This window comes from Choloepus didactylus, chromosome 15 (assembly GCF_015220235.1).
Source record: "Choloepus didactylus isolate mChoDid1 chromosome 15, mChoDid1.pri, whole genome shotgun sequence".
In the NCBI taxonomy this organism is placed as follows: Eukaryota; Metazoa; Chordata; class Mammalia; order Pilosa; family Megalonychidae; genus Choloepus; species Choloepus didactylus.
In genome coordinates this window covers 41360002-41387113 of record NC_051321.1, presented here as the reverse complement: position 1 = coordinate 41387113, position 27112 = coordinate 41360002, and the positions used below count along the sequence as shown (strand labels likewise).

Genomic DNA, 27112 nt, shown 5'->3' with positions numbered 1-27112 from the left:
TCAACAAATTAGTGTGATTATGCGTAAAGATGACAGGACAAATCTCTAATTTTATTTTACGCTTTATCGAAAATTAAGAAAATTATTTCTTTACTCACCAGGTCATTAGCTTGATCTATTGTAAAAACACTGTGGTTTACTCTACTACCAACTTCAATATGCGCATCAGCTAATGATGAAATAAGCTGTTTACACTCATTCTGCATTCGTGTGAATGGAATGGCAATTTCATCATAATATAAATGTTCTGAAAGGATATCAAGTAAACGTGGCTGCACAGCTAGGGTAACAGCTTTACACTCCTAAAATATAACAAACAACAAATAGTCAGGACAAATATATATAAACAAAATTTTATTGATGCTTAAATCTTCAGTTGCAGATTGTCAACTTCTAAATTCCTATTGAGCTTGAATCTATCTTCTGTAATCTCCCAGAACAAAATAGTTGCACAAAGAGAAATGGTATTACACTCAAACTACTCTAAAATTTTAATATGAATGACTATAGAACATGCACATGGAACTCTTACAGTTCCATTAAATTTTCTACCCAATTATTCTCACTTTATTCTAAATAATTTATAGCACAGATTTTCAAGTACAAAACTGTAAAAACAAATCTGTCAGAAAAGAACACGTAGCATGCAACTAAAAATGTTATTTAAAAACTCATTATTTAACAGTTGAGCCCATAGCTTCACATGCCATATTGCAGAAATGGATATATAATTTAAAAGCTACTCACCTGCCCCCAAATTTAACTAACCCTTCTCCCTCTCTCTGGTTGTTGCCTGCCCCAACCAGAGGGGGAATGGCCTCAGTGGTGAGCCATGAGGGGTTCTGTGAGATCTGGGTGATCAGCCTGGGCTTCACAGAGTAAGTCCAGAGAAGCTCTGTGAGGGTCCAGAAACCGAACTGTCAACACTTGCTGCTGAGTCTGAGAGGCACAAAAACACAGCATCACTGCCTCTCCAGCACACCGAGTCCTGCCTAAAATCAGATAGATGAGCCTTGCTTCTTTCCAGAGGCAAAGCTGGGGTCTCAGTTACAACAGAGCATGGCTCAATTACTTTTAGACACAGTTTGACATACTGCTAAGAGGCAGTAATAGGCAACTCTCACAGCACACAGCAAGTGCAGACAGTTAAATTTCTAGAATTCCAGCCAGTGGAATAAACAAAGCCTGCAGGAGTTTCTTTGATTTACAAAAGCAAGTCTTATACAAAATTATACATCTTACTTTCGAAGTTAAAGGGACTACAAGAGAATGGCTTATTTGGAAACATGAAGATTTTGAGTTAACTGTGGAGGTTTTATTTTTCCTGTGACCAGAAATTCTGTCCTTGCTACTACTAACACAAACGGACCTCTGATATGCAAAGCCTCTTTTGTAGTTTTCAGTGACATCTGAGAGATCTACAGGAATGAATGAACAACAGTTTCTGGACTACCTCCATACATACACGTTTTTAATAGTGACATTTTTTAACAAACTGTACAATTAGAGCAATTATTAAGTAGGGCATAACTAGTCTCAGGTTTGCAAGCAGGGGTCCTATGAAAAAAGTCTGGAGTTAAAAGTAAATAAGAGAAACGTTTCAAAATAATTTGGAATACTTTTCTTTAACTGTTGAATTTTAGAGAGAAAAATTTCACTTTTCTGTTATAAAATATAACACAAATAATCCTAACCACTACTGGAAATTGGTTTACTAAATTTGTCTTTATTACTTTTTTTAGCAAAATCTTACCTTTTGTAAAGCAGCCCATTCATAGATTACCAAAGCAACACTAATCCTCTGTAAGGCAGATTTGGAGTTCAAATGGAAGAGTAATAACTGGCCAAGGGATTCAGCTGGTTTGATTTCTTGGGTTACTGTGTTTACACCTGGATCACAAATACAGCAACAGAGTGCTCCTAACAACCTAGTAGGGAGAAAAGAAGGAGTTACTATAAAAATTAATTGATACATATTCTTATACACTATACAGATAAACATTTTTTAGGTTTTAGTGTATTGGAATAGCTAGAGGTAAATACCTGAAACCATCAAACTCCAAGCCAGTAGCCTGGACTCTTGAAGAAGATTGTATAACAATGTAGCTTACAAGGGGTGACAATGTGATTGTGAAAACCTTGTGGATCGCACTCCCTTTGTCCAGTGTATGGATGAATGAGTAGAAAAGTGGGGACAAAAAACTAAATGAAGAATGGAGTGGGATGGGGAATGATTTGGGTGTTCTTTTTTACTTTTATTTTTTATTCTTATTCTGATTCTTTCTGGTGTAAAGAAAATGTTCAAAGATGGATTGGGGTGATAAATGCACAGCTATATGATGATGCTGTGAACAGTTGATTGTACACCATGGATGACTGTATGGTGTGTGAATATATTTCAATAAAACTGAATCTAATTAAAAAAATTAATTCACACAACTAAGTGATAATACTGTAAGCCAGTGATTGTATACTTTGGATGGTTTGTATGTGTGAATATATCTCAATAAAACTGCATCAAAAAAAATTAATTGATGCAAAACTGCCCCTATTGAAGCCATAACTTTTCCCAAGGAACAGATAACTCCTATCTTATCTCATAAAATGACAGAAATCCTGTTCTAAAATTTCAAAAAACATTTTTAAATTTCTTGTTCTTTAATTCTTTCTTACTCTGTATCCAGTATGACGGAGAAAGGATTGATATACAAGTCAAAGGAATCATCTGGCCCTTGAGGGCCAGAGTAGTTCATTTATGACACCCAACACATGGTGTATACTCACTTGGCTGCCATCATTCTGGCCCTCATAACCACAAAATCCCTGGTGGCTGAGTCTTCCATGATGGTGTCTGCACCTGCAATATACTCTTGAAGTACTTCTTTACTCTGGCTTTGGCCTTGGCGTACCTTGCCACCTGTTTTTTCCTAGACAGAAAGAGGAAAAATAAACCCCAATAATTAAAAAATATTATCATTAAAATTTGACAAGACTAAAAATACTATCATCTGTTATAATTCCAGTAAAATACAGTTCTTTTCACAAAATTTTAATGATAAAAACACTATGCATTTTGTCAGGCTTCTAATAATTTCCCCTTATTTATGTTAAATTAATGAAATTACACTTATAAAATATCAATACACAGTTCTGACAGAGTTAGCATACTGACAATTATGAGCTGAATGTAAAAACACTCTATATTCCTCTACACTTACCTTGGCTCTAGCTTTTACTTCCAGCAACATATTTAAATCAATAGGTAAATGAGATGGCTGCATCATCAAGCAAAGCCAAGCACCCATCCATGGGCAAGCAGCTGCTACCACATACTGTACTGAAGCTTTGCTCAATAGTTCCATCCAAACCTACAGATTAAAACAGAAACATGAAAGTGGAATTCTTCTAATAAATCCCTGTAAAACCTAACACTTATTTTTAGATATTAGAAAAATAACAAAAATAAGCAGGAAATAGCACAGAGATTAATTTTAAAGTTCAATAAAGAGGCCTTTATTTATTGAAATAAATAAGCCTTTATTTTGAAATCTGTAATTTTTAATAGGTACCGAACGTTAAATGGGCTAGGACCAGAATATAGAAATAACACCAATGTTAATCCAAGTCTGTTGATGAGCCACCTCATAGGCCACAATTCAAGACTAACAGATTCTAAAGGTACAAGGTGCCATTTCCTCTATAAATGCTATTCAATAGCAAATGGCTCTTCCTTAAAAGACTCCAAGACATTATAGCCAATCTTGCTTAAAAAGGTAGACATCAAACTATGAAAATCATATTCTATTTATCACCAGTAGATTCCAAAAGATAGTCTTCAGGATCAATAATAGAGAGATTGAGAAATGAACAAAGAAAAAAAGCAGTCTTCCCCTTCATTTTATGTTTTGTATTCAGGATATCAGAAAATACTTCACAGAATAAGAGGAGGAAGAAGCATGGCCAATAAGGACTTAAATATTATATTCTGTAAGAGCCTATTTTCTCATCTCATTCTTGTAGATAGCCACACTTTCCAGATCTCTTGGGTGATTACTAATTTCTTAAAACCCATGACCAACAGGACGGCAATTATGAGAACTGTCTTTTAAAAATCTACAACTGTTTCAGCATGTACCTTGTGAATGAGGTCCAGAATTTCCTGGCTGCTTTCTAAAACGCAAAACTGAAAAATGTGTCGCAGCATATCAGGTAGGATAGGTATGAGCCAAGATGAAGAGTTCTGAAAACAAAAATAGATCAAATTTATGGCATTAAATTCTTGGGTGTCAGCTTACCCAACATCTTATAAGCCAAATAACAGAAATATTACCATGAAAAGATTGCATGGTTTTATGAAAAAGGTTCAACTAGTGATAAATTTTGACAAGATTTTGTGGTATTAAGTACCTTATTTATTATTCCAATGGTTTAGAGAAATTAAATAGCATATAATTACAGTGGAGCTGAAGAAATCTGATTATGACTAACACCAGTGAACTTTGCCTCAAATAAGTTCCATCTTCCATATGTAACCAGCAATATCTCCTTGGTTACATTATATATTATTACTTTGTTAGTGAAATTTGAAAAGATTGTCATTGCTGTGCTAAGTGATCAGAGTTAAGTTCTATGTACTCACCAATAATCTAAGTAAGGAATTATAAAATAACACCCAACCTAGAAAATTGTATTTTGTGTTCACTACAAAGTTAAGGCAAATGTTCTTAAACTATTTTGGGTCAGGAACTCTTTGAAAATCTTATGAAAGCTACGAACACTCTCTTCTTAGAAAAATGCACATGTATACAATATTTTGCTTCCAGTTTCAGGTTGTTCTGGAATCCCATTAAGCCCCAGGTTAAGAACCTCATTCTAAGGGATTTCTCAATAATTTAACAGCCCACCTAAATCATGCAACCAAATAGACAAAGTCTAGAAAGCGTTAATGTCGAATATTATTAGCCTAACTTAGTGAAAACCAAATACAGAAAAATTTCTACTCAAGACTGTTTACTTCACTAAGTCTAAATAACTGTAATCTTGACCTCCACAACTCTAATTATAATCAATTCATGTTTTAAGGGTTTTTTTAAAATTTATTTTTCTTTGTGCTACATAATCAACATAATATTAGCGTCTTACGCTAACGTTAAAATGTATTTTATAGTCCCTAACTTTTTTGTAATGATGATCAGAAGGGAGTGGGTATGGGGGGCTTGAGAATTACTCAGGGAAATAAATGACAGTTGTTAAGTATAAGACAGGGATGGGGTACTCTCATCCTAGCTGCTTTATTCAGATTATTGTGACCTCCTGTGTTCTGCCTTACTGAAATTCAGACTAAGGATGGCTAATGATGAACAGAAGTAAGAGTGTCAGCTGAAGCTTCCTCATACTCTGCCCTCCAGCCAGGCTAATTTCCTTTCACTTCCTCATTAGTGTCAGCATGCTCTCTCTTACCTTCAGACATATACTGTTCCTTCCTCTGACCTGGGATTTTTACATTCCCACTCATCTTTCAGGCCTCAACTTAAACTTAACTTCTAACAGGATGCCTCCCCCTGACCATCACCCACCCCACCAGCTAGAATATAATAGCACCTCCTACTTCCCCTACAAGATACTTACCTCATTATGTTATTACAGCTTGTTTAGTTATCCGAGATATCTTGTTTAGTTTCCTGTTTTAAGCTCTGAAGGTCAGAGACTGTGCATATCTTATTTACAAATATCTAGAAAATTGTAGTCGAAGTAGCCCTTAAATATTTGTTGAATAAATCCATCTTGCCTACTAGAAATGGTTCAAAGTCACAGGGAGTAGTTGGAAATGTGCAAAATTTCCAGCAATTGTAGTTAGTAATAGATCCCTAGCTGGGAGAATTGGAATTGGCACATTACGTGGAGTAAGCTCTTGCCAGTATTCTTTTGCTTTGTACTCCCCCCACCTCTACTTTTTTAAATCTTCCCACAAGCGTTCTCATAAAATGGGTAGATGTGGAAAAAAGCAATGACCTGATAATCATTATCACAAACACCTGATTCCTGCCTGCAGGCAAATTCATTATAATTTCTACCAGCATTTCAAATGTTCTTGGATGACAGGGAAGGAGACCAGGACAGAAGCTACAACTCACTGATGAATCACATTGAGTCCTTTCACTAATTTTCTCCAAAACCCTATTTGTCCCACTGCCAAAAAAAAAAAAAAAACCTCCATTATTTAGATGATTTAAATGCTTTCTTTTATTAATTTGTCCAACCAACATTTATTGAAAGTCAACTAAACATTTAAACTTCGTTCTTTCCTTTTTGTATCTTCATAAACTCGAGACGATACCTAACTATGCTAATGGTATCTAAGGTCAAAGTCTTAGTCAAGTCGATTCTTTTGATCTGTGTACCCTTCTCTACATATGTATAGCTTAAATTTTCTTGTATCCTAGATTAAGTATGCCTCAGATTCCAACTCAATCTCATGTATATCTTTCATGCAAATGACTAAGCTTGCCCTTCAAATAAAAGTCACTACCAAATGCATTGGTAACTGAAATTCTGGAATGACTCTCAAGTGACTGTAGTGCAAATGGAATGCAAAAGTTGATCCAATCAGAACATGGCAAAATAGAAGATCAATGTCTCGGAGTGTATCTTTCTAGATCCTGCCGTCCAGTACTGGCTGTAACAGTTAGTGGTTATCATGACTGCTTATTTCAGTAGTTTAGTGATAAAGACATTCATAGATATACTCTTGTATATAAACACAGTCATAGGCTAAAGAGACAATATAGAAAGGAAAAACAAGTGGTAAATTCCCTAACTTTGATTGCCAAGCTGCTTGCAAAAAAGATTACACCTTGATTATAAGTCAGTACCAAATGAAAGTAGTTTGGTTTTCTTAAGAATTCCTATTTCATACTCCCCAGGAAGTCAAGCTAGCCAATACTTTCACATTAACATCACTGATAAAGGCACAGGGATTAAACAATTTATTTTCTGAGATGCCACAGGATGCTGCAGTGATATATAATGGAAATAACATTTCATAATATTTCATAAGTAACTTTATGGTTCCATTTAAGGACATTTAGAGGTATGCATGCCTGCACCTGCATATTTATGATGGGATACGTTTTATGAATAAGCTCATCATCCTTAAAAGTTTTCTGGTTTTATAAAGCAAGAAAAAACAAAACAAAAAAAGAATTATTAATGAAAATCAAAAGGATACTTTCAGAGCAACAGAAGCATTAGTCTTTATGAGGTAGAGATCCATTAAGCTACAGCCAAGTTTGGCTTCACCAAATTACTCTGGAATTACTGAAAGAGCGTGAAAAGTTAGAAACTAAAGTCAGAACAGAGCTATTAATAATTCAGAGATGAGGTTCACTTTTTCACTTTGAATGTAAGATGATTTTATGTTCACATGTGGGGAAGCAATTCAGTAGACATTTAATCCATTTTGTCTCCAGGTATAAATTTAGTTAAAAGCTGAAAGTCAGTCAGCATTGGATTTGAATCTGAGCTGAGCCATTTACTGTGACTGAGCTGTGAGCTTGGTAAAGTTTCTTAATATATGATCATTAATTCTCTCACCTGCACAATAGGAATGACAGTAGCCATCTTATTAAAAGTGCTTGGCAGAGTCTCTAGCATAAAGCACTCAGATTAGCTCAGATTATTATTATCACAATTAAATATTATTCCTACAACCCAAAATATAAATAAGATGTCTAAATTGTTAGAAAAGAAGTCCCAAAAGTAGAAGTGCTAATTCTTGTTCTTACTACCCGTATTATTATGTATATTTGTGTAGCATTAACATTTTTGAAGCACTTTCATATACATTATCTCACTTGAACCGCATAACTCTGAGAAACGCTGTTTGGGAGTTAAGTAAACTTGACCAACGTCATAGTTAATAAACGGTAGAACTAGAGTTAAAACCTACAGCCACTGTCTAGTAGAGGGATCTTTTCATTACAACATTGAAAAGGTAACAATAGTGATAAAAGCCCTAGTAGACTCCTCTTTACATTAAGATTGCTTCCATAAGAGAATGCTGACTAATTAGCAATACTAGGCAGGGATCAAAAGGCAAGACTGCAGGGCAGAAGTACAGGAAAGACAAGTTAAAGTGGGGGTAGATTTTATTATCACCACAGGCCCATCATCTCTCATCCATATTCCCTGGGGCCAGATGTGTCTTGGAATTCAGGATTTCTCAAATTTTAGAACAATGAGGTTGTATATGCCAAAAGTTATATAATATCCCAAGCAGGGTCTGAATAAAATGTATTAATTTCTGAAACAAAATGTACAAATAGGCAAGTTATGTGGGATAGAGAATACAAACAGCTTCTTTTCACACTGGTCAGGTTTTGCCACCAAATATGTAATTCTATAAGTTGACCCAACTTACAAAAAAGCTTTGGATTTCAAAACTGTGGACCTGCATACAAAAGCAGGTTTGTACACAGCTGTGAATCAATCAGTAAGTAACCATGAGGCACTGTGATGGAAAGGAGTACAATCACAGAAAAAAGCATCATATATAGTTATTCTGATTACTCCTCAGAGAGCAAATAATGTTGCTGGGATCATAAGATTAACAATGAACATTAAATAAACAAGTTTTTTTCTGCATAATAATAACTTTAAATAATAGATTAAAGAAAAATCACAGTGAGTTGTAGAATTTGGAACAGCTTGTGACACTAGAGATTCGGTCTGTTCCTTGTAAGAAAGGAAAGAGACAGGAAGAAGAGGGATGGGAACAAGAAGTTATGACCCATGTGCAAAGACACTTGTATCAAATGAACATAACATGCTTACAGCTCAGAAATGGGCATGGGTTGGGGAATTTTCTTGATTTCAGCATCTGTATCAGGAAATAGTAGGGGAAAAGATTGACAAAGGCTGAAAGACAGAAATTTAATTAAAATGTAGGAGGCAAAATAAAATTCTATCAGTTTGAGTGTAACTGAGGCTATGGTCCCCAAAGTCATCCTGAGACTCACCGCAGATTCTCTCGTTTTAGAAATATTATGACTGTGTAGAAATTAAAGATACTAAGCCTGATTCTAAACTTTTTAAAATAAATATATAGAAAGAAGAGCGGGTGGATTAGAAAACAAGTGATAGTCTAAGAGGATTACAAGTTTAAAATAAATTTATTACCAAAACACAAAGCAATTAGCACAAAACTGTAATTAATGACAATTATGGGTGGTGGAAACATAAAAATTTGATTTTGTACTATTATTTGAAAAAAATAGAATGAGAAAATGAACAAAACTAATGAAGGTTACATGTGAGGGCCAAAAGCAGAACGTACTGAGGGTGGGTAGTTAGTGCCATAGCCATAGTCTCCAAGGGTAAGGATACTGAAAAGCAGAGCTCAGGGCATCGACAAGGCACAAAATGATCTACACACATCAATATTAAGTTACCCTGATGTTACTTCTTTCAGTGAAGAGACACTCTGAAGATAGAAACTAGATAGAAACAATGGGAAATTTCATTAAGGATGCTACTAAAAAGGTTAAAAGGGAAGAGAAAAAGAAATCAGAGGCATAGATAATCAACAAAAGCAACAGATTATAGGAAATGCAATAAGTATTAAGATCCAAAAATCAAAGGATCATGAATATACCAGAATAATTAGAAGGAAAATATGGAAGGAGAATATATTTAAAAATCTAAAGAGAGTACATGGGAAAAGCTCTTTTGGCCTCAAGCATACGCTGTACACTTTCCAAATATGAAACTGACATATTACTCAAAAAAATGAGAGATATTCATGAAACACATACAGAAGATACTATATTAAACAGAGAGAGGTTAAGAAAGATTAGTTTTCTTGGAACCTTTATGACCCTAATCCTCCTGATCTTTCAGCACCCAGTCTGCTTTTCAATTCTGCTTCCTTACATCTCTCATATTCTGGTGTTATATTATTTAACTCTTTTCAGAGGTTATCAAACTTATCATGTAAATGACTCATCATAGGCACACTATAAAGTTTTCCAAGATAAGAACCATGCAGGCTTTTTTTTTTTTGGTATTTCCTAGAACACCCAGCATATAACTTCATATTAATTAATTCAGCAAAATACTGAGGGCCTGTGAGTAAGTGGTAGCTGACATACCACAAATTACATACAAAGTGAATGGAGTTCTAGTACAAGAAATGATAATGGGTCACCATCATCAATTCTTTATATATGCTTGGCCAAAGCCTTCATTTACAAGCCAGCAAAGGCAAATTCAAAAGACAAAGAACTCTTGGACTGAAAATCAACACCAGAGAACAGGAAGAGATGTTTTCATAACCACATATTTTAATAACCAATATCCACAATCATCGAGGAGATTTGGAACCATCTTGCAAGTGTTATTGAAATTGTAAAAATTTTTAAAACAAGGGAAGGGGGCACCAAATTACAAGTCAGGACTACCAGAAGTGAGAATCACGATTCACAGTTGAGAGAAGAAAAACCTTGGTAAAAGCAATTGAAAAAGAAAAGCAAAGCCATTGAGTAGTGACTCTCATCAATCAATATTCCCATAGTATACCATTATATAATCAGCACAGGATGAGGAGAAAAATAGGGGAAGGAAACAAACAAACAAACAAACAGAGGTACCCAGTGTTCTTTTTTACTTTAATTGCTCTTTTTCACTTTAATTATTATTCTTGTTATTTTTGTGTGTGTGCTAATGAAGGTGTCAGGGATTGATTTAGGTGATGAATGTACAACTATGTAATGGTACTGTGAACAATCAAATGTACGATTTGTTTTGTATGACTGTGTGGTATGTGACTATATCTCAATAAAATGAAGATTAAAAAAAAAAAACAACCAGTAACCAGCAAATAACATGGATGACTGATCCACCAAAAAGTGTTAGTTTCAATATAATTTAAGATGATGATCAGAGTTGTCTATCATTTTAATGGGTAAACTGTTTCAGTGCTAACAAAGTATGTTTCAATTACTTGGAAATTTAAATAGAATACATTATTTCCTAAAAATGTCAAATAAAGTTGATGTTACTATATAAATAATAAAAGGCCACAAAAGTAAATTAAAAAGAGCCTGCAGGGGGTTTAATCATCTTATAAGGAACAGAGGGCATAAAAGAACAATGCGGAAGGAAGAAATTTGATAATTTCATGAGGTCAACCTGAAGTAAACTTTAATAAAATACTTAAATCAAAAACATTTAGGTAAATAATAATAATAATAATAAAAACATGTAGGCAAAATCACAAAACTAGAGAAAAAATGGAATGAAAATTCAGAATTACCCATGCAAGTTTTGTCAGATTAGCTCATGCCTGATCAACTGAGTATTATGAAACAGATATAATTTTTCCTCAAAGAAGATTCTGATTAGACAAAATCAAAAGGATACTTCAAAACAAAATTTACAGATGTTGATTCCCAGTTCAACACAATATCATGCTGCAGACTAAAGCAAATCTACATGGAATATTCCAAATTCACATTGAAACACAAGGTTAGTGAACACAACAAGGACTTTAAACATGCCATAATCTATTCTTTTAGAAAATTAACCACTTTGCTTTAAAAGATGATTGGCACCTGAAAGTCAGAGCTAGAGCTAGGCAGACATGAATGCCAGTATTAATGCATACAGCAACTGTTAAGAAAGAAAAAAAAAAAAAAAGCTGAAAAACAGCCCAGACTTCAATTAGAGATATGAATGAAGCAGATCTGGTTAAGACTAGGGCAAATCAGGCCAAAGGGTAAAGGTTGAAACTGACTGTGTGTTAAAACTTCAACTTCCATGTGAGACCAAGGGAAGAGATGTTTATTTGGTACAGGATCTATATTTTCTAAACAATATAACTTCTACAATCAGTTTGTTCAAACACCACAATTGCATGGAACTTGGAATAGGAAATGAAATATGGTAGGTTTGTATAGGTTAAAGTGAAATAGCAACACATCCCAAAGTAATTTGGCCGGAGAATAACAATATATATATGCCGGGGCCCCCCTGAGGAGCCAGGGGAAAATGTGTAAGTGTTGGACTTCCTCACCTGTATTGTTGCTGATGTCCTCACAAACACTGAGAACTGACAGCTTGGTATGCCAAGCCCTCTGTCTTGGGGCTTGCCCTTATGTAGCTTGTTACTGCAAAGGAGAGGCTAAACCTGCTTATAATTGTGCCTAAGAGTCTCCTCCTGAGTGCCTTTGTTGCTCAGATGTGGCCCTCTCTCTCTATCTAAGCCACCTCAGCAGGTGATCTCACTGCCCTCCCTGCTAGATGGGACCTGATTCCCAGGGGTGTAAATCTCCCTGGCAATGTGCAGGATATGACTCCCGGGGATGAATCTGGACCTGGCATTGTGGGACTGAGAACATCTTCTTGACCAAAAGGGGGATGCAAAATGAAAAGAAATAAAGCTTCAGTGGCTGAAAGATTTCAAATGGAGTCGAGAAGTCACTCTGGTGGACACGCTTACGCACTATACAGATAACACTTTTTAGGTTTTAATGTATTGGAATAGCTAGAAGTAAATACCTGAAACTATCAAACTCCAACCCAGTTACCTTGCCTCTTGAAGATGACTGTGTAACAATGAAGCTTACAAGGGGTAACAGTGTGATTGTGAAAACCTTGTGGATCCCACTCCCTTTATCCAGTGTATGGATGGATGAGTAGAAAAATGGGGACAAAAAACTAAATGAATAATAGGGTGGGGGGGGGGATGATTTGGGTGTTCTTTTTTACTTTCATTTCTTATTGTTATTCTGGTTCTTTCTGGTGTAAGAAAAATGTTCAAAAATAGATTGGGGAGGAGGCGGGGCAAGATGGCAGACTGGTGAGCTGTATGTTTTAGTTACTCCTCCAGGAAAGTAGGTAAAAAGCCAGGAACTGCGTGGACTGGACACCACAGAGCAATCTGTCTTTGGGCATACTTCATACAACACTCATGAAAACGTGGAACTGCTGAGATCAGCGAAATCTGTAAGTTTTTGCGGCCAGGGGACCCGCGCCCCTCCCTGCCAGGCTCAGTCCCGGGGGAGGAGGGGCTGTCAGCTACAGGAAGGAGAAGGGAGAATTGCAGTGGCTGCTCTTATCAGAAACTCATTCTACTGATTCAAACTCCAACCATAGATAGACTGAGACCAGACACCAGAGACTCTGAGAGCAGCCAGCCCAGCAGAGAGGAGACAGGCATAGAAAAAAAACAACATGAAAAACTCCAAAATAAAAGCAGAGGATTTTTGGAGTTCTGGTGAACACAGAAAGGGGAAGGGCGGAGATCAGGCCTTGAGGCGCATATGCAAATCCCGAAGCAAGGCTGATCTCTCTGCCCTGTGCACCTTTCCTTAATGGCCCTGGTTGCTTTGTCTATTAGCATTTCAATAACCCATTAGATCTCTGAGGAGGGCCGTTTTTTTTTTTGTTTTTTTTTTTTTTTTTAAATCCTTTTTGCTTTTTCTAAAACAATTACTCTAAGAAGCTCAATACAGAAAGCTTCAAAGAATTGAAATTTGGGCACGTCAAGTCAAGAGCAGAACTAAGAGAGCTCTGAGACAAAAGGCAATAATCCAGTGGCTGAGAAAATTCACTAAACAACACAACTTCCCAAGAAAAGGGGGGTGTCCGCTCACAGCCACCATCCTGGTGGACAGGAAACACTCCTGCCCATCGCCAGCCCCATAGCCCAGAGCTGCCCCAGACAACCCAGTGTGACGGAAGTGCTTCAAATAACAGGCACACACCACAAAACTGGGCGTGGACATTAGCCTTCCCTGCAACCTCAGCTGAATGTCCCAGAGCTGGGAAGGGGGAGCAGTGTGAATTAACAGAGCCCCATTCAGCCATCATTTGAGCAGACTGGGAGCCTCCCAACACAGCCCAGCAGCCCAGAACTGCCCTGGGGGGACGGCACTCACCTGTGACATAGCACAGTCATCCCTCAACAGAGGACCCGGGGTGCACAGCCTGGAAGAGGGGCCCACTTGCAAGTCTCAGGAGCCATACGCCAATACCAAAGACTTGTGGGTCAGTGGCAGAGACAAACTGTGGCAGGACTGAACTGAAGGATTAGACTATTGCAGTAGCTTTAAAACTCTAGGATCATCAGGGAGATTTCATTTTTAGGGCCACCCCCCCTCCCCGACTGCCCAGAAACACGCCCCACATACAGGGCAGGCAACACCAACTACACACGCAAGCTTGGGACACCAATTGGGCCCCACAAGACTCACTCCCCCACTCACCAAAAAGGCTAAGCAGGGGAGATCTGGCTTGTGGAGAACAGGTGGCTCGTGGACGCCACCTGCTGGTTAGTTAGAGAAAGTGTACTCCACGAAGCTGTAGATCTGATAAATTAGAGATAAAGGACTTCAACTGGTCTACAAACCCTAAAAGAACCCTATCAAGGTCAGCAAATGCCACGAGGCCAAAAACAACAGAAAATTATAAAGCATATGAAAAAACCAGACGATATGGATAACCCAAGCCCAAGCACCCAAATCAAAAGACCAGAAGAGACACACCTAGAGCAGCTACTCAAAGAACTAAAGATGAACAATGAGACCATAGTACGGGATATGAAGGAAATCAAGAAGACCCTAGAAGAGCATAAAGAAGACATTGCAAGACTAAATAAAAAAATGGATGATCTTATGGAAATTAAAGAAACTGTTGACCAAATTAAAAAGATTCTGGACACTCACAGTACAAGACTAGAGGAAGTTGAACAACAAATCAGTGACCTGGAAGATGACAGAATGGAAAATGAAAGCATAAAAGAAAGAATGGGGAAAAAAATTGAAAAACTCGAAATGGACCTCAGGGATATGATAGATAATATGAAACGTCCAAATATAAGACTCATTGGTGTCCCAGAAGGGGAAGAAAAGGGTAAAGGTCTAGGAAGAGTATTCAAAGAAATTGTTGGGGAAAACTTCCCAAATCTTCTAAACAACATAAATACACAAATCATAAATGCTCAGCGAACTCCAAATAGAATAAATCCAAAAAAACCCACTCCGAGACATATACTGATCACACTGTCAAACATAGAAGAGAAGGAGCAAGTTCTGAAAGCAGCAAGAGAAAAGCAATTCACCACATACAAAGGAAACAGCATAAAACTAAGTAGTGACTACTCAGCAGCCACCATGGAGGCGAGAAGGCAGTGGCACGATATATTTAAAATTCTGAGTGAGAGGAATTTCCAGCCAAGAATACTTTATCCAGCAAAGCTCTCCTTCAAATTTGAGGGAGAGCTTAAATTTTTCACAGACAAAGAAATGCTGAGAGAATTTGCTAACAAGAGACCTGCCCTACTGGAGATACTAAAGGGAGCCCTACAGACAGAGAAACAAAGACAGGACAGAGAGACTTGGAGAAAGGTTCAGTACTAAAGAGATTCGGTATGGGTACAATAAAGGATATTAATAGAGAGAGGGAAAAATATGGCAAACATAATCCAAAGGATAAGATGGCCGATTCAAGAAATGCCTTCACGGTTTTAACGTTGAATGTAAATGGATTAAACTCCCCAATTAAAAGATATAGATTCGCAGAATGGATCAAAAAAAATGAACCATCAATATGTTGCATACAAGAGACTCATCTTAGACACAGGGACACAAAGAAACTGAAAGTGAAAGGATGGAAAAAAATATTTCATGCAAGCTACAGCCAAAAGAAAGCAGGTGTAGCAATATTAATCTCAGATAAAATAGACTTCAAATGCAGGGATGTTTTGAGAGACAAAGAAGGCCACTACATACTAATAAAAGGGGCAATTCAGCAAGAAGAAATAACAATCGTAAATGTCTATGCACCCAATCAAGGTGCCACAAAATACATGAGAGAAACATTGGCAAAACTAAAGGAAGCAATTGATGTTTCCACAATAATTGTGGGAGACTTCAACACATCACTCTCTCCTATAGATAGATCAACCAGACAGAAGACCAATAAGGAAATTGAAAACCTAAACAATCTGATAAATGAATTAGATTTAACAGAGATCTACAGGACATTACATCCCAAATCACCAGGATACACATACTTTTCTAGTGCTCACGGAACTTTCTCCAGAATAGATCATATGCTGGGACATAAAACAAGCCTCAATAAATTTAAAAAGATTGAAATTATTCAAAGCACATTCTCTGACCACAATGGAATACAATTAGAAGTCAAGAACCATCAGAGACTTAGAAAATTCACAAATACCTGGAGGTTAAACAACACACTCCTAAACAATCAGTGGGTTAAAGAAGAAATAGCAAGAGAAATTGCTAAATATATAGAGACGAATGAAAATGAGAACACAACATACCAAAACCTATGGGATGCAGCAAAAGCAGTGCTAAGGGGGAAATTTATAGCACTAAACGCATATATTAAAAAGGAAGAAAGAGCCAAAATCAAAGAACTAATGGATCAACTGAAGAAGCTAGAAAATGAACAGCAAACCAATCCTAAACCAAGTACAAGAAAAGAAATAACAAGGATTAAAGCAGAAATAAATGACATAGAGAACAAAAAAACAATAGAAAGGATAAATATCACCAAAAGTTGGTTCTTTGAGAAGATCAACAAGATTGACAAGCCCCTAGCTAGACTGACAAAATCAAAAAGAGAGAAGACCCATATAAACAAAATAATGAATGAAAAAGGTGACATAACTGCAGATCCTGAAGAAATTAAAAAAATTATAAGAGGATATTATGAACAACTGTATGGCAACAAACTGGATAATGTAGAAGAAATGGACAATTTCCTGGAAACATATGAACAACCTAGACTGACCACAGAAGAAATAGAAGACCTCAACCAACCCATCACAAGCAAAGAGATCCAATCAGTCATCAAAAATCTTCCCACAAATAAATGCCCAGGGCCAGATGGCTTCACAGGGGAATTCTACCAAACTTTCCAGAAAGAACTGACACCAATCTTACTCAAACTCTTTCAAAACATTGAAAAAAATGGAACACTACCTAACTCATTTTATGAAGCTAACATCAATCTAATACCAAAACCAGGCAAAGATGCTACAAAAAAGGAAAACTACCGGCCAATCTCCCTAATGAATATAGATGCAAAAATCCTCAACAAAATACTTGCAAATCGAATCCAAAGACACATTAAAAAAATCATACACCATGACCAAGTGGGGTTCATTCCAGGCATGCAAGGATGGTTCAACATAAGAAAAACAATCAATGTATTACAACACATTAAAAACTCGAAAGGGAAAAATCAATTGATCATCTCAATAGATGCTGAAAAAGCATTTGACAAAATCCAACATCCCTTTTTGATAAAAACACTTCAAAAGGTAGGAATTGAAGGAAACTTCCTCAACATGATAAAGAGCATATATGAAAAACCCACAGCCAGCATAGTACTCAATGGTGAGAGACTGAAAGCCTTCCCTCTAAGATCAGGAACAAGACAAGGATGCCCGCTGTCACCACTGTTATTCAACATTGTGCTGGAAGTGCTAGCCAGGGCAATCCGGCAAGACGAAGAAATAAAAGGCATCCAAATTGGAAAAGAAGAAGTAAAACTGTCATTGTTTGCAGATGATATGATCTTATATCTAGAAAACCCTGAGAAATCAACGATACACCTACTAGAGCTAATAAACAAATTTAGCAAAGTAGCGGGATACAAGATTAATGCACATAAGTCAGTAATGTTTCTATATGCTAGAAATGAACAAACTGAAGAGACACTCAAGAAAAAGATACCATTTTCAATAGCAACTAAAAAAATCAAGTACCTAGGAATAAACTTAACCAAAGATATAAAAGACCTATACAAAGAAAACTATATAACTCTACTAAAAGAAATAGAAGGGGACCTTAAAAGATGGAAAAATATTCCATGTTCATGGATAGGAAGGCTAAATGTCATGAAGATGTCAATTCTACCCAAACTCATCTACAGATTCAATGCAATCCCAATCAAAATTCCAACAACCTACTTTGCAGACTTGGAAAAGCTAGTTATCAAATTTCTTTGGAAAGGGAAGATGCCTCGAATTGCTAAAGACACTCTAAAAAAGAAAAACGAAGTGGGAGGACTTACACTCCCTGACTTTGAAGCTTATTATAAAGCCACAGTTGCCAAAACAGCATGGTACTGGCACAAAGATAGACATATAGATCAATGGAATCGAATTGAGAATTCAGAGATAGACCCTCAGATCTATGGCCGACTGATCTTGATAAGGCCCCCAAAGTCACCGAACTGAGCCATAATGGTCTTTTCAACAAATGGGGCTGGGAGAGTTGGATATCCATATCCAAAAGAATGAAAGAGGACCCCTACCTCACCCCCTACACAAAAATTAACTCACAATGGACCAAAGATCTCAATATAAAAGAAAGTACCATAAAACTCCTAGAAGATAATGTAGGAAAACATCTTCAAGACCTTGTATTAGGAGGCCACTTCCTAGACTTTACACCCAAAGCACAAGCAACAAAAGAGAAAATAGATAAATGGGAACTCCTCAAGCTTAGAAGTTTCTGCACCTCAAAGGAATTTCTCAAAAAGGTAAAGAGGCAGCCAACTCAATGGGAAAAAATTTTTGGAAACCATGTATCTGACAAAAGACTGATATCTTGCATATACAAAGAAATCCTACAACTCAATGACAATAGTACAGACAGCCCAATTATAAAATGGGCAAAAGATATGAAAAGACAGTTCTCTGAAGAGGAAATACAAATGGCCAAGAAACACATGAAAAAATGTTCAGCTTCACTAGCTATTAGAGAGATGCAAATTAAGACCACAATGAGATACCATCTAACACCGGTTAGAATGGCTGCCATTAAACAAACAGGAAACTACAAATGCTGGAGGGGATGTGGAGAAATTGGAACTCTTATTCATTGTTGGTGGGACTGTATAATGGTTCAGCCACTCTGGAAGTCAGTCTGGCAGTTCCTTAGAAAACTAGATATAGAGCTACCATTCGATCCAGCGATTGCACTTCTCGGTATATACCCGGAAGATCGGAAAGCAGTGACACGAACAGATATCTGCACGCCAATGTTCATAGCAGCATTATTCACAATTGCCAAGAGATGGAAACAACCCAAATGTCCTTCAACAGATGAGTGGATAAATAAAATGTGGTATATACACACGATGGAATACTACGCGGCAGTAAGAAGGAACGATCTGGTGAAACATATGACAACATGGATGAACCTTGAAGACATAATGCTGAGCGAAATAAGCCAGGCACAAAAAGAGAAATATTATATGCTACCACTAATGTGAACTTTGAAAAATGTAAAACAAATGGTTTATAATGTAGAATGTAGGGGAACTAGCAGTAGAGAGCAATTAAGGAAGGGGGAACAATAATCCAAGAAGAACAGATAAGCTATTTAACGTTCTGGGGATGCCCAGAAATGCCTATGGTCTGTTAATTTCTGATGGATGTAGTAGGAACAAGTTCACTGAAATGTTGCTATATTATGTAACTTTCTTGGGGTAAAGTAGGAACATGTTGGAAGTTAAGCAGTTACCTTAGGTTAGTTGTCTTTTTCTTACTCCCTTGTTATGGTCTCTTTGAAATGTTCTTTTATTGTATGTTTGTTTTCTTTTTAACTTTTTTTTTCATACAGTTGATATGAAAAAAGAAGGGAAAGTTAAAAAAAAAAAAAAAAAGAAAGAAAAAAGACAAACAAGGGAAAAAAAAAAAAAAAAAAAGATGTAGTGCCCCCTTGAGGAGCCTGTGGAGAATGCAGGGGTATTCGCCTACCCCACCTCCATGGTTGCTAACATGACCACAGACATAGGGGACTGGTGGTTTGATGGGTTGAGCCCTCTACCATAAGTTTTACCCTTGGGAAGACGGTTGCTGCAAAGGAGAGGCTAGGCCTCCCTGTATTTGTGCCTAAGAGTCTCCTCCTGAATGCCTCTTTGTTGCTCAGATGTGGCCCCCTCTCTCTGGCTAAGCCAACTTGAAAGGTGAAATCACTGCCCTCCCCCCTACGTGGGATCAGACACCCAGGGAAGTGAATCTCCCTGGCAACGTGGAATATGACTCCCGGGGAGGAATGTAGACCCGGCATCGTGGGACGGAGAACATCTTCTTGACCAAAAGGGGGATGTGAAAGGAAATGAAATAAGCTTCAGTGGCAGAGAGATTCCAAAACGAGCCGAGAGATCACTCTGGTGGGCACTCTTACGCACACTTTAGACAACCTTTTTTAGGTTCTAAAGAATTGGGGTAGCTGGTGGTGGATACCTGAAACTATTAAACTACAACCCAGAACCCATGAATCTCGAAGACAGTTGTATAAAAATGTAGCTTATGAGGGGTGACAGTGGGATTGGGATTGCCATAAGGACCAAACTTCACTTTGTCTAGTTTATGGATGGATGTGTAGAAAAGTAGGGGAAGCAAACAAACAGACAAAGGTACCTAGTGTTCTTTTTTACTTCAATTGCTCTTCTTCACTCTAATTATTATTCTTGTTATTTTTGTGTGTGTGCTAATGAAGGTGTCAGGGATTGATTTAGGTGATGAATGTACAACTATGTAATGGTACTGTGAACAATCGAAAGTACAATTTGTTTTGTATGGCTGCGTGGTATGTGAATATATCTCAATAAAATGATGATTAAAAAAAAAATAGATTGGGGTGATGAATTCATAACTATACGATGGTACTGTGAACAGCTGATTGTACATCATAGATGACTGTATGGTATGTGAATATATCGCAATAAAACTGAATTTAATTAAACAAAAAAAAAAAAGATGACCCACTCAAACTATAGAACTTATCTATAACAACATTCTGGAAGAATGGATTCCTTACTGATGTTTCCCCAAATACAAGAAATTTGTTTGCCTCCATTCACACATTGATATTACATGAATGATCTCTGTAACCATTTCATTGTGACTCCCTAAAGTACACTATCCTTGAAAATACCATGTCTTAAATTTGAGTAATCCTTAGGAGTCATATTGCAGAGCTATAAAATACAGCCTTCAAACCTGGGATGAGTTCTGCCAACCACCCAACTACTGATCATACAGAGAATGTAATAACAGGACCCCAACAGGAAGGGACTATTTAATCAATCATTCATCCAACAAATATTTACTGAGGATCTCCTATGTGTTATGCATTATTCTAAGTGCCAGAAATGTAACTCAGCATGTAACATTAAAATACTTCTGCTATCGTGATGATTATCTTCTTATGTATTTACATAGTCAGCACACCATTTCTATCAGGCCCACACTCTCCTGATCTTTGAATATGTAGCAAGAGTAAGCTGGTGGTTGTTTTATTTTATAAAATTAATTTATATAAATTTCAAGATTGCTATACCTAGTTGTTAATTCTTACCTGGTCCTGTGTTGATAATAACGTAAACAGAGTTTCCAATGCTGCTCTTCGAACTGATGATATAGTGTGATGCAGAAAAGGCCAGACACGTGGAACTAAAACTGTGAGTGACTGTTGAATGCTAATAAAGAAGATACAAGTTAATCTTACTCATTCTCAGTTGAAACTCTGTTGATACATTATCTAAACATAATTCCCCTGTGGACCTAGCAATGTTAACATTAAGTATATTTTTCATAAATAAAGTAAAAAAGATAATAAATTTTCATATGAACATTCATTCAAAACTAGCATTAGAATAGCCAGAGCAAACAGGGCCATAAAAATGGGTAGAAATATCAACATTAGGCACATCTAAAGCATGAAAGCCATGAATTATTTTTAAGTTAGAATTTTCCAAAATAGCTGCCCCTATTCCCAATCTGTTCTTACTGAGGAAAAATGGGACATAGATCCTAGTTAATCAAGAGCCTACAAGATCAGCATTGCTAATGCCCGTGGGTAATCACTAGATGCACATAACTTCCATCTCCTTTGGGGCCATCTCTGCCACATATCAAATAAGCAAGAGGTGGCACAGTGGAAGTTTTCAAATTTGTTATCCCTGATTTAGCATTACCAACTTAGGAAAACTCAAATTTCTTCCCTTTTACAGAGCAGATTTTAAAGGGGAAGCAAGCAAAGCCAAGTTTAGGCTAATTTGGACCACAGGATTCCCGTCACATCCACGAGTCGTGTACAAAAGTTACCTGGAATTAGGAAATGAATCATAAGTAGTATCTGAAGTATACACCTCTGAAGAAAAAGGCATGGACAAAAAAGAATATAACAGTGTAACTACTATTCTCCTTTGGTGGTTCCTCTTAGGAGGCCTATCTTTTAACATTACTTTCATTACTTGCAGGTTTGTATGTAGCTACTTCTTATCACTTTATTTACACATTTAGTATATATTCACTTATAAAATTCTAATTTAGACATGCACACACGGACATAAAACAGACTCAAAATACATAAAAGCATTATAACAAATTTTTGTTAATAATGTAAATGTTCATGCTCCAAATGGCATGCTGCATTTCATCTTCCATAAGCTGGAAAGTATTTGTCACATTATCATAATATAAGCAGCAAATTTTCTAATATGGCAATTTTGGGGGGAAAAAATGGTCAAAAGCTATGTTATTTCACATTGAATTAAAATTTTCACTACATTCTTTCTTTTTTTAACATTTATCTTCTGATACCATCTACCTGATGATTTAAAAAACTACGATTAAGTCCCTTATTTAGGGAAAATTATGGCTGATAGGTTAAACCCAGACTACTCCTTTTTTTGTCAAATTGTACTGGGACACAAGTCATGTTCATTTCTATAGGTACTGACCATGGCTACAACAGTAGAGCTGAGTAGTTCTGACAGAAATTATATGGCATACAAAGCTGAAAATATTTGTTATCTGGGCCTTTACAGAAAAAGTTTGCCAACCTCTGACTTAGGATAATTAAAAACCCCTATATTTTGCAGTTTGAAAAGAGCTTTCACATATATTAACTCATTTAATCCCTATCGCTTTCATTACTAATAGACCCATCTGAAATTAGAAAAACCCATATATGCACCTCCACTTCAACTTTCTCTTCTGCTTTTCAGACATTTAAATTGCTATACCAATTTGTGGACTACTCTACTAGACTAAATTTAGCATTAAAGTACTATCAGTCAATATTATTTGAATTACTCTCTACATGTTTTTCATACATCTATAATTTTAATTGAAAACAGACTCATTCATAGAGCCAGAAATCATTTATAATCATAATCATATGAACATTCACTTAACACCCTCACTAGGATAAGAACAGTAATTACTTTTCTCATCTGGAAATTTTTAAAAGTAGCAAAAGAAAGAATTTTTCTTCAATATCTCCAAAGATACTGTTAATAGAAACAATAATACAAAGGAGCCAGTATAAAAGGTAGGGAATGCGTTAATTTGCTAAGTTTCACATCAAATAACCATACAGGAAAATAAGTTGTACTTTAAATTTTTGGTATATGATTTTGGTTTCATTAGAACTCCGCCTTTAGATAAATAATACATTATTATGTATTCCCTTCCTGATGAATAATTACTGAAATCAAGAATAAGAATTGAGAAATAAACATTACAAAGAAAAAGCTCCCAGAAGGGCAAGTTTTAGAAAATGTAAATCTGATGGTCAATTATACCATACTACTAACAAATGTCGTTAAATATGCTAAAATTCTACATTCTGGGGCTAGAACTGGAAATAATATATGAATATGCTTCTAAAGTAACCTTTTATAAGACAAACAAGATTAAGAATTACATAGGAAGTAACTCAAAGGTAAACATGACCTCTTTCAGCTCCTGCCTCAAATGTGCTGGTGGCTAGAGCACAGAAGAAAAGTCCTCTTGAAAACAGTAGTATTTGGCAGTACAGTATTTTACAGTCCTGTTCTTAAAGGTGATAGGATATTATGTTTTTAGGCTTAATTATCTGGAAATGTATGTGAAGACTTTCCTCTGTATTACACTATTTAGAAATAATTACCTGCACTGTTGGACTTGAGGATAAGTTAACAAGGAAGAAAGAAGAGTCATAATACTATTTGTTGAAGCTGTCAGATCATCGAGTTCCAGAAGAGCATCCCATAATGTATTTATAATGAAGGGCACCTGTAAGATCAGTTATCAAGAAAACAGTTATCAATTTTATAAATACAAAATATTCACAACCCTTCCAAATTACATCCCAGGAGTCCCTATTGCTTCAACAAAATGTACAACCCCTATATCCTGGACAGTGCCAGTTCTGAGTAAAATTAAGGAGATAGTATTTGCTTTTAGCAATTCTCTGTCTTTCCTTTTAGTGACATTCCAGTCTACTTTGGCCATTCCCTTCCTAACCAGGCTCACAACGGGCAGGTAAATTAAAAAAAAAAAAAAAAAATTATTTTATGTAAGAAACTTAACTTTTTTTTTACACCCTTCTATGTAAAGCAATTTTAATGCATTTAAAATTCAACTAAAAATGAGGAAAAGGCAAATTTATTTTTTGAGTTTTTAAAATATGGCTTGCAGCACTTCCAAATATATGTATTTTGTTTTTGACAATACAAAAGAAAGTCAGCTAGACCTTAAAAGAGGCAATTTTTTTTTTAATTCAGTTTTATTGAAATATATTCACAAACCATACAGTCATCCATGGTATACAATCAACTGTTCACAGTATGATCACATAGCTATGCGCTCATCACCACAATCTATTTCTGAACATTTTCCTTACATCAGAAAGAATCAGAATAAGAATAAAAAATAAAAGTGAAAAGAGAATACCCAAACCATCCCCCCATCCCACCCTATTTGTCATTTAGTTTTTACTCCCATTTTTCTGATTTTTTTTCAATTTTTTAACTTTGTCTATCAAAAAATTAAAAACAAACAGGCAAACAACAACCAAAAAAACCCCACAACATTTCAAACAAAGCAATGGATTAAGGAAAACAAATAACCTAAAATAACTACTTTGCTTCCAATATGTTCCTACCATACCCCAAGAAAATTAATAAACCATGTCCAAACAGAGGAGTAAGAAAAACAAATAATCTAAAATAACTACATTGCTTCCAACATGTTCCTACCATACCCCAAGAAAATTAACAACCCCTAAGAAAACAAAGGAATAAGAGAAAAAAAAAACCTAAAATAACTCTATTGCTTCCAACATGATCTTACTATATCCAAGAAAGTTTACAAACCATAATCATTCCTGAGCATTCCCATAACATTGAGATTACCCTCCATAGTTTGTCTGTTCTTATTAGATTATCATTCCCCCTCCACTAATTGGTATCTCTAGGTCCCCTACATTCTATAGTATAAAACATTGTACATTTTTCACAGAATTCACATTAGTGGTAACATACAATGTCTCTTTTTTTGTGCCTGGCTTATTTTGCTCAGCATTATGTCTTTTTTTTTTTTTTTTTTTTTTAAATCTTCATTTTATTGAGATATATTCATATACCACGCAGTCATACAAAACAAATCGTACTTTCGATTGTTCACAGCACCACCACATAGCCGTACATTCATCACCCAAATCAATCCCCGACACCTTCATCAGCACACACACAAGAATAACAATAATAATAATTAGAGTGAAAAAGAGCAATTGAAGTAAAAAAGAACACTGGGTACCTTTGTCTGTTTGTTTCCTTCCCCTATTTTTCTACTCATCCATCCACAAACTAGACAAAGTGGAGTGCGGTCCCCATGGCCCTCCCAATCCCCCTGTCACCCCTCACAAGCCACACCTTTATACAACTGTCCTCGAGATTCATGGGCTCTGGGCTATAGTCTGATAGCTTCAGGTATCCACCACCAGCCACCCCAACTCTCCAGAACCCAAAAAGGGCCGTCTAAAGTGTGCGTAAGAGTGCCCACCAGAGCGACCCCTCGGCTCCCCCTGGACTCTCTCTGCCACCGAAGCCCACCTCATCTCCCTTCACATCCCCCCCCCGGTCAAGAAGATGCTCTCCGTCCCACGACGCCAGGTCCACACTCCTCCCCGGGAGTCACACTCCACGTTGCCAGGGAGACTCACCCCCCCGGGCGCCCGATCCCACGCAGGGGGGAGGGCAGCGATCCCACCCCTCAAGTTGGCCCAGCCAGAGAGAGAGGGCCACATCCAAGCAACAAAGAGGCATTCGGGAGGAGGCTCTTAGGCACAACCATAAGGAGGCCTAGCCTCTCCTTTGCAGCAACCGTCTTCCCAAGGGTAAAACCTGTGGTAGAGGGCTCAACCCATCAAACCACCAGTCCCCTATGTCTGTGGTCATGTTAGCAACCATGGAGGTGGGGTAGGTGAATACCCCTGCATTCTCCACAGGCTCCTCAAGGGGGCACTGCATTAAAAGAGGCAATTTAAAAAATGAGACCAGATTGAAAAACCAAAAAGCAAAAGCAAAATCAAATCAAAACCCCGTATGTCTAAAACCCAGTAGTAAAATAAAGGAGAAATGACTGTGTTCTTCTCAAGGAAGTTCCCTATGTATTGAAAGAGAAGTACATTAATACAGACACAATTCACTATGCCGAAGAATTATACATATATGTGTGTATATATATATAAAATGTCTGCCATAAGAAAGTTGAAAATGAAAGGGAAAAAAGAACTCAATGTTTTTCCTAACACTCTAAACCCCAAATGTAAACAAGCCTTATATAAGGAGAAAATGCAAAAAGATTTAATTTACCTTTTGTGTCTGAAGATAAACAAGGCTTTCTACGACAGGTACTAATGATGCTGCAGCAACAGCTCTTACATCATCATCAAGGTCTTGGAGTCCTTCAATTATTCTAGTTAAAACTTTAGGCAATAAAGTATTAATTACATCCTGTAAAACAGTGCATCAAAATAGATTACTTTCCTAGAGTACAATTTCTGTGCTCAAACATGTTATTAAATTTGCCATATCAAAACATAAATGCCAGAATTTTTATTTATTAAAATAGGATCACATAAAAAGAACGGAAAAATAACACCAACAGAAGCCTACATAACTAATCCCATTTAAAAAAGACCACAGTGGCATCATGTACGTTATTCATTGTAACTTAACATATCAAAATTTGTTTTCTAAGTAAGACTATAAAACACAACTAGAATTTCCTGTG

General features: G+C 36.6%; 1 protein-coding gene across 2 annotated transcripts in view; it reads right to left on the bottom strand.

The window, feature by feature from the left end:
- BTAF1 (B-TFIID TATA-box binding protein associated factor 1) overlaps positions 1 to 27112 on the bottom strand; it is a 131866-nt gene that overhangs the window by 52494 nt on the left and 52260 nt on the right. For both annotated transcript variants that reach the window (XM_037804151.1, XM_037804152.1), the window contains 8 exons: positions 26692 to 26832; positions 23985 to 24109; positions 21405 to 21525; positions 4136 to 4240; positions 3219 to 3368; positions 2785 to 2927; positions 1754 to 1928; positions 99 to 302 (listed from right to left, as the gene is read on the bottom strand). In XM_037804151.1, coding sequence (XP_037660079.1) covers positions 99 to 302; positions 1754 to 1928; positions 2785 to 2927; positions 3219 to 3368; positions 4136 to 4240; positions 21405 to 21525; positions 23985 to 24109; positions 26692 to 26832 — 1164 coding nt within the window. The remainder of the gene's footprint in view (positions 1 to 98; positions 303 to 1753; positions 1929 to 2784; positions 2928 to 3218; positions 3369 to 4135; positions 4241 to 21404; positions 21526 to 23984; positions 24110 to 26691; positions 26833 to 27112) is intronic.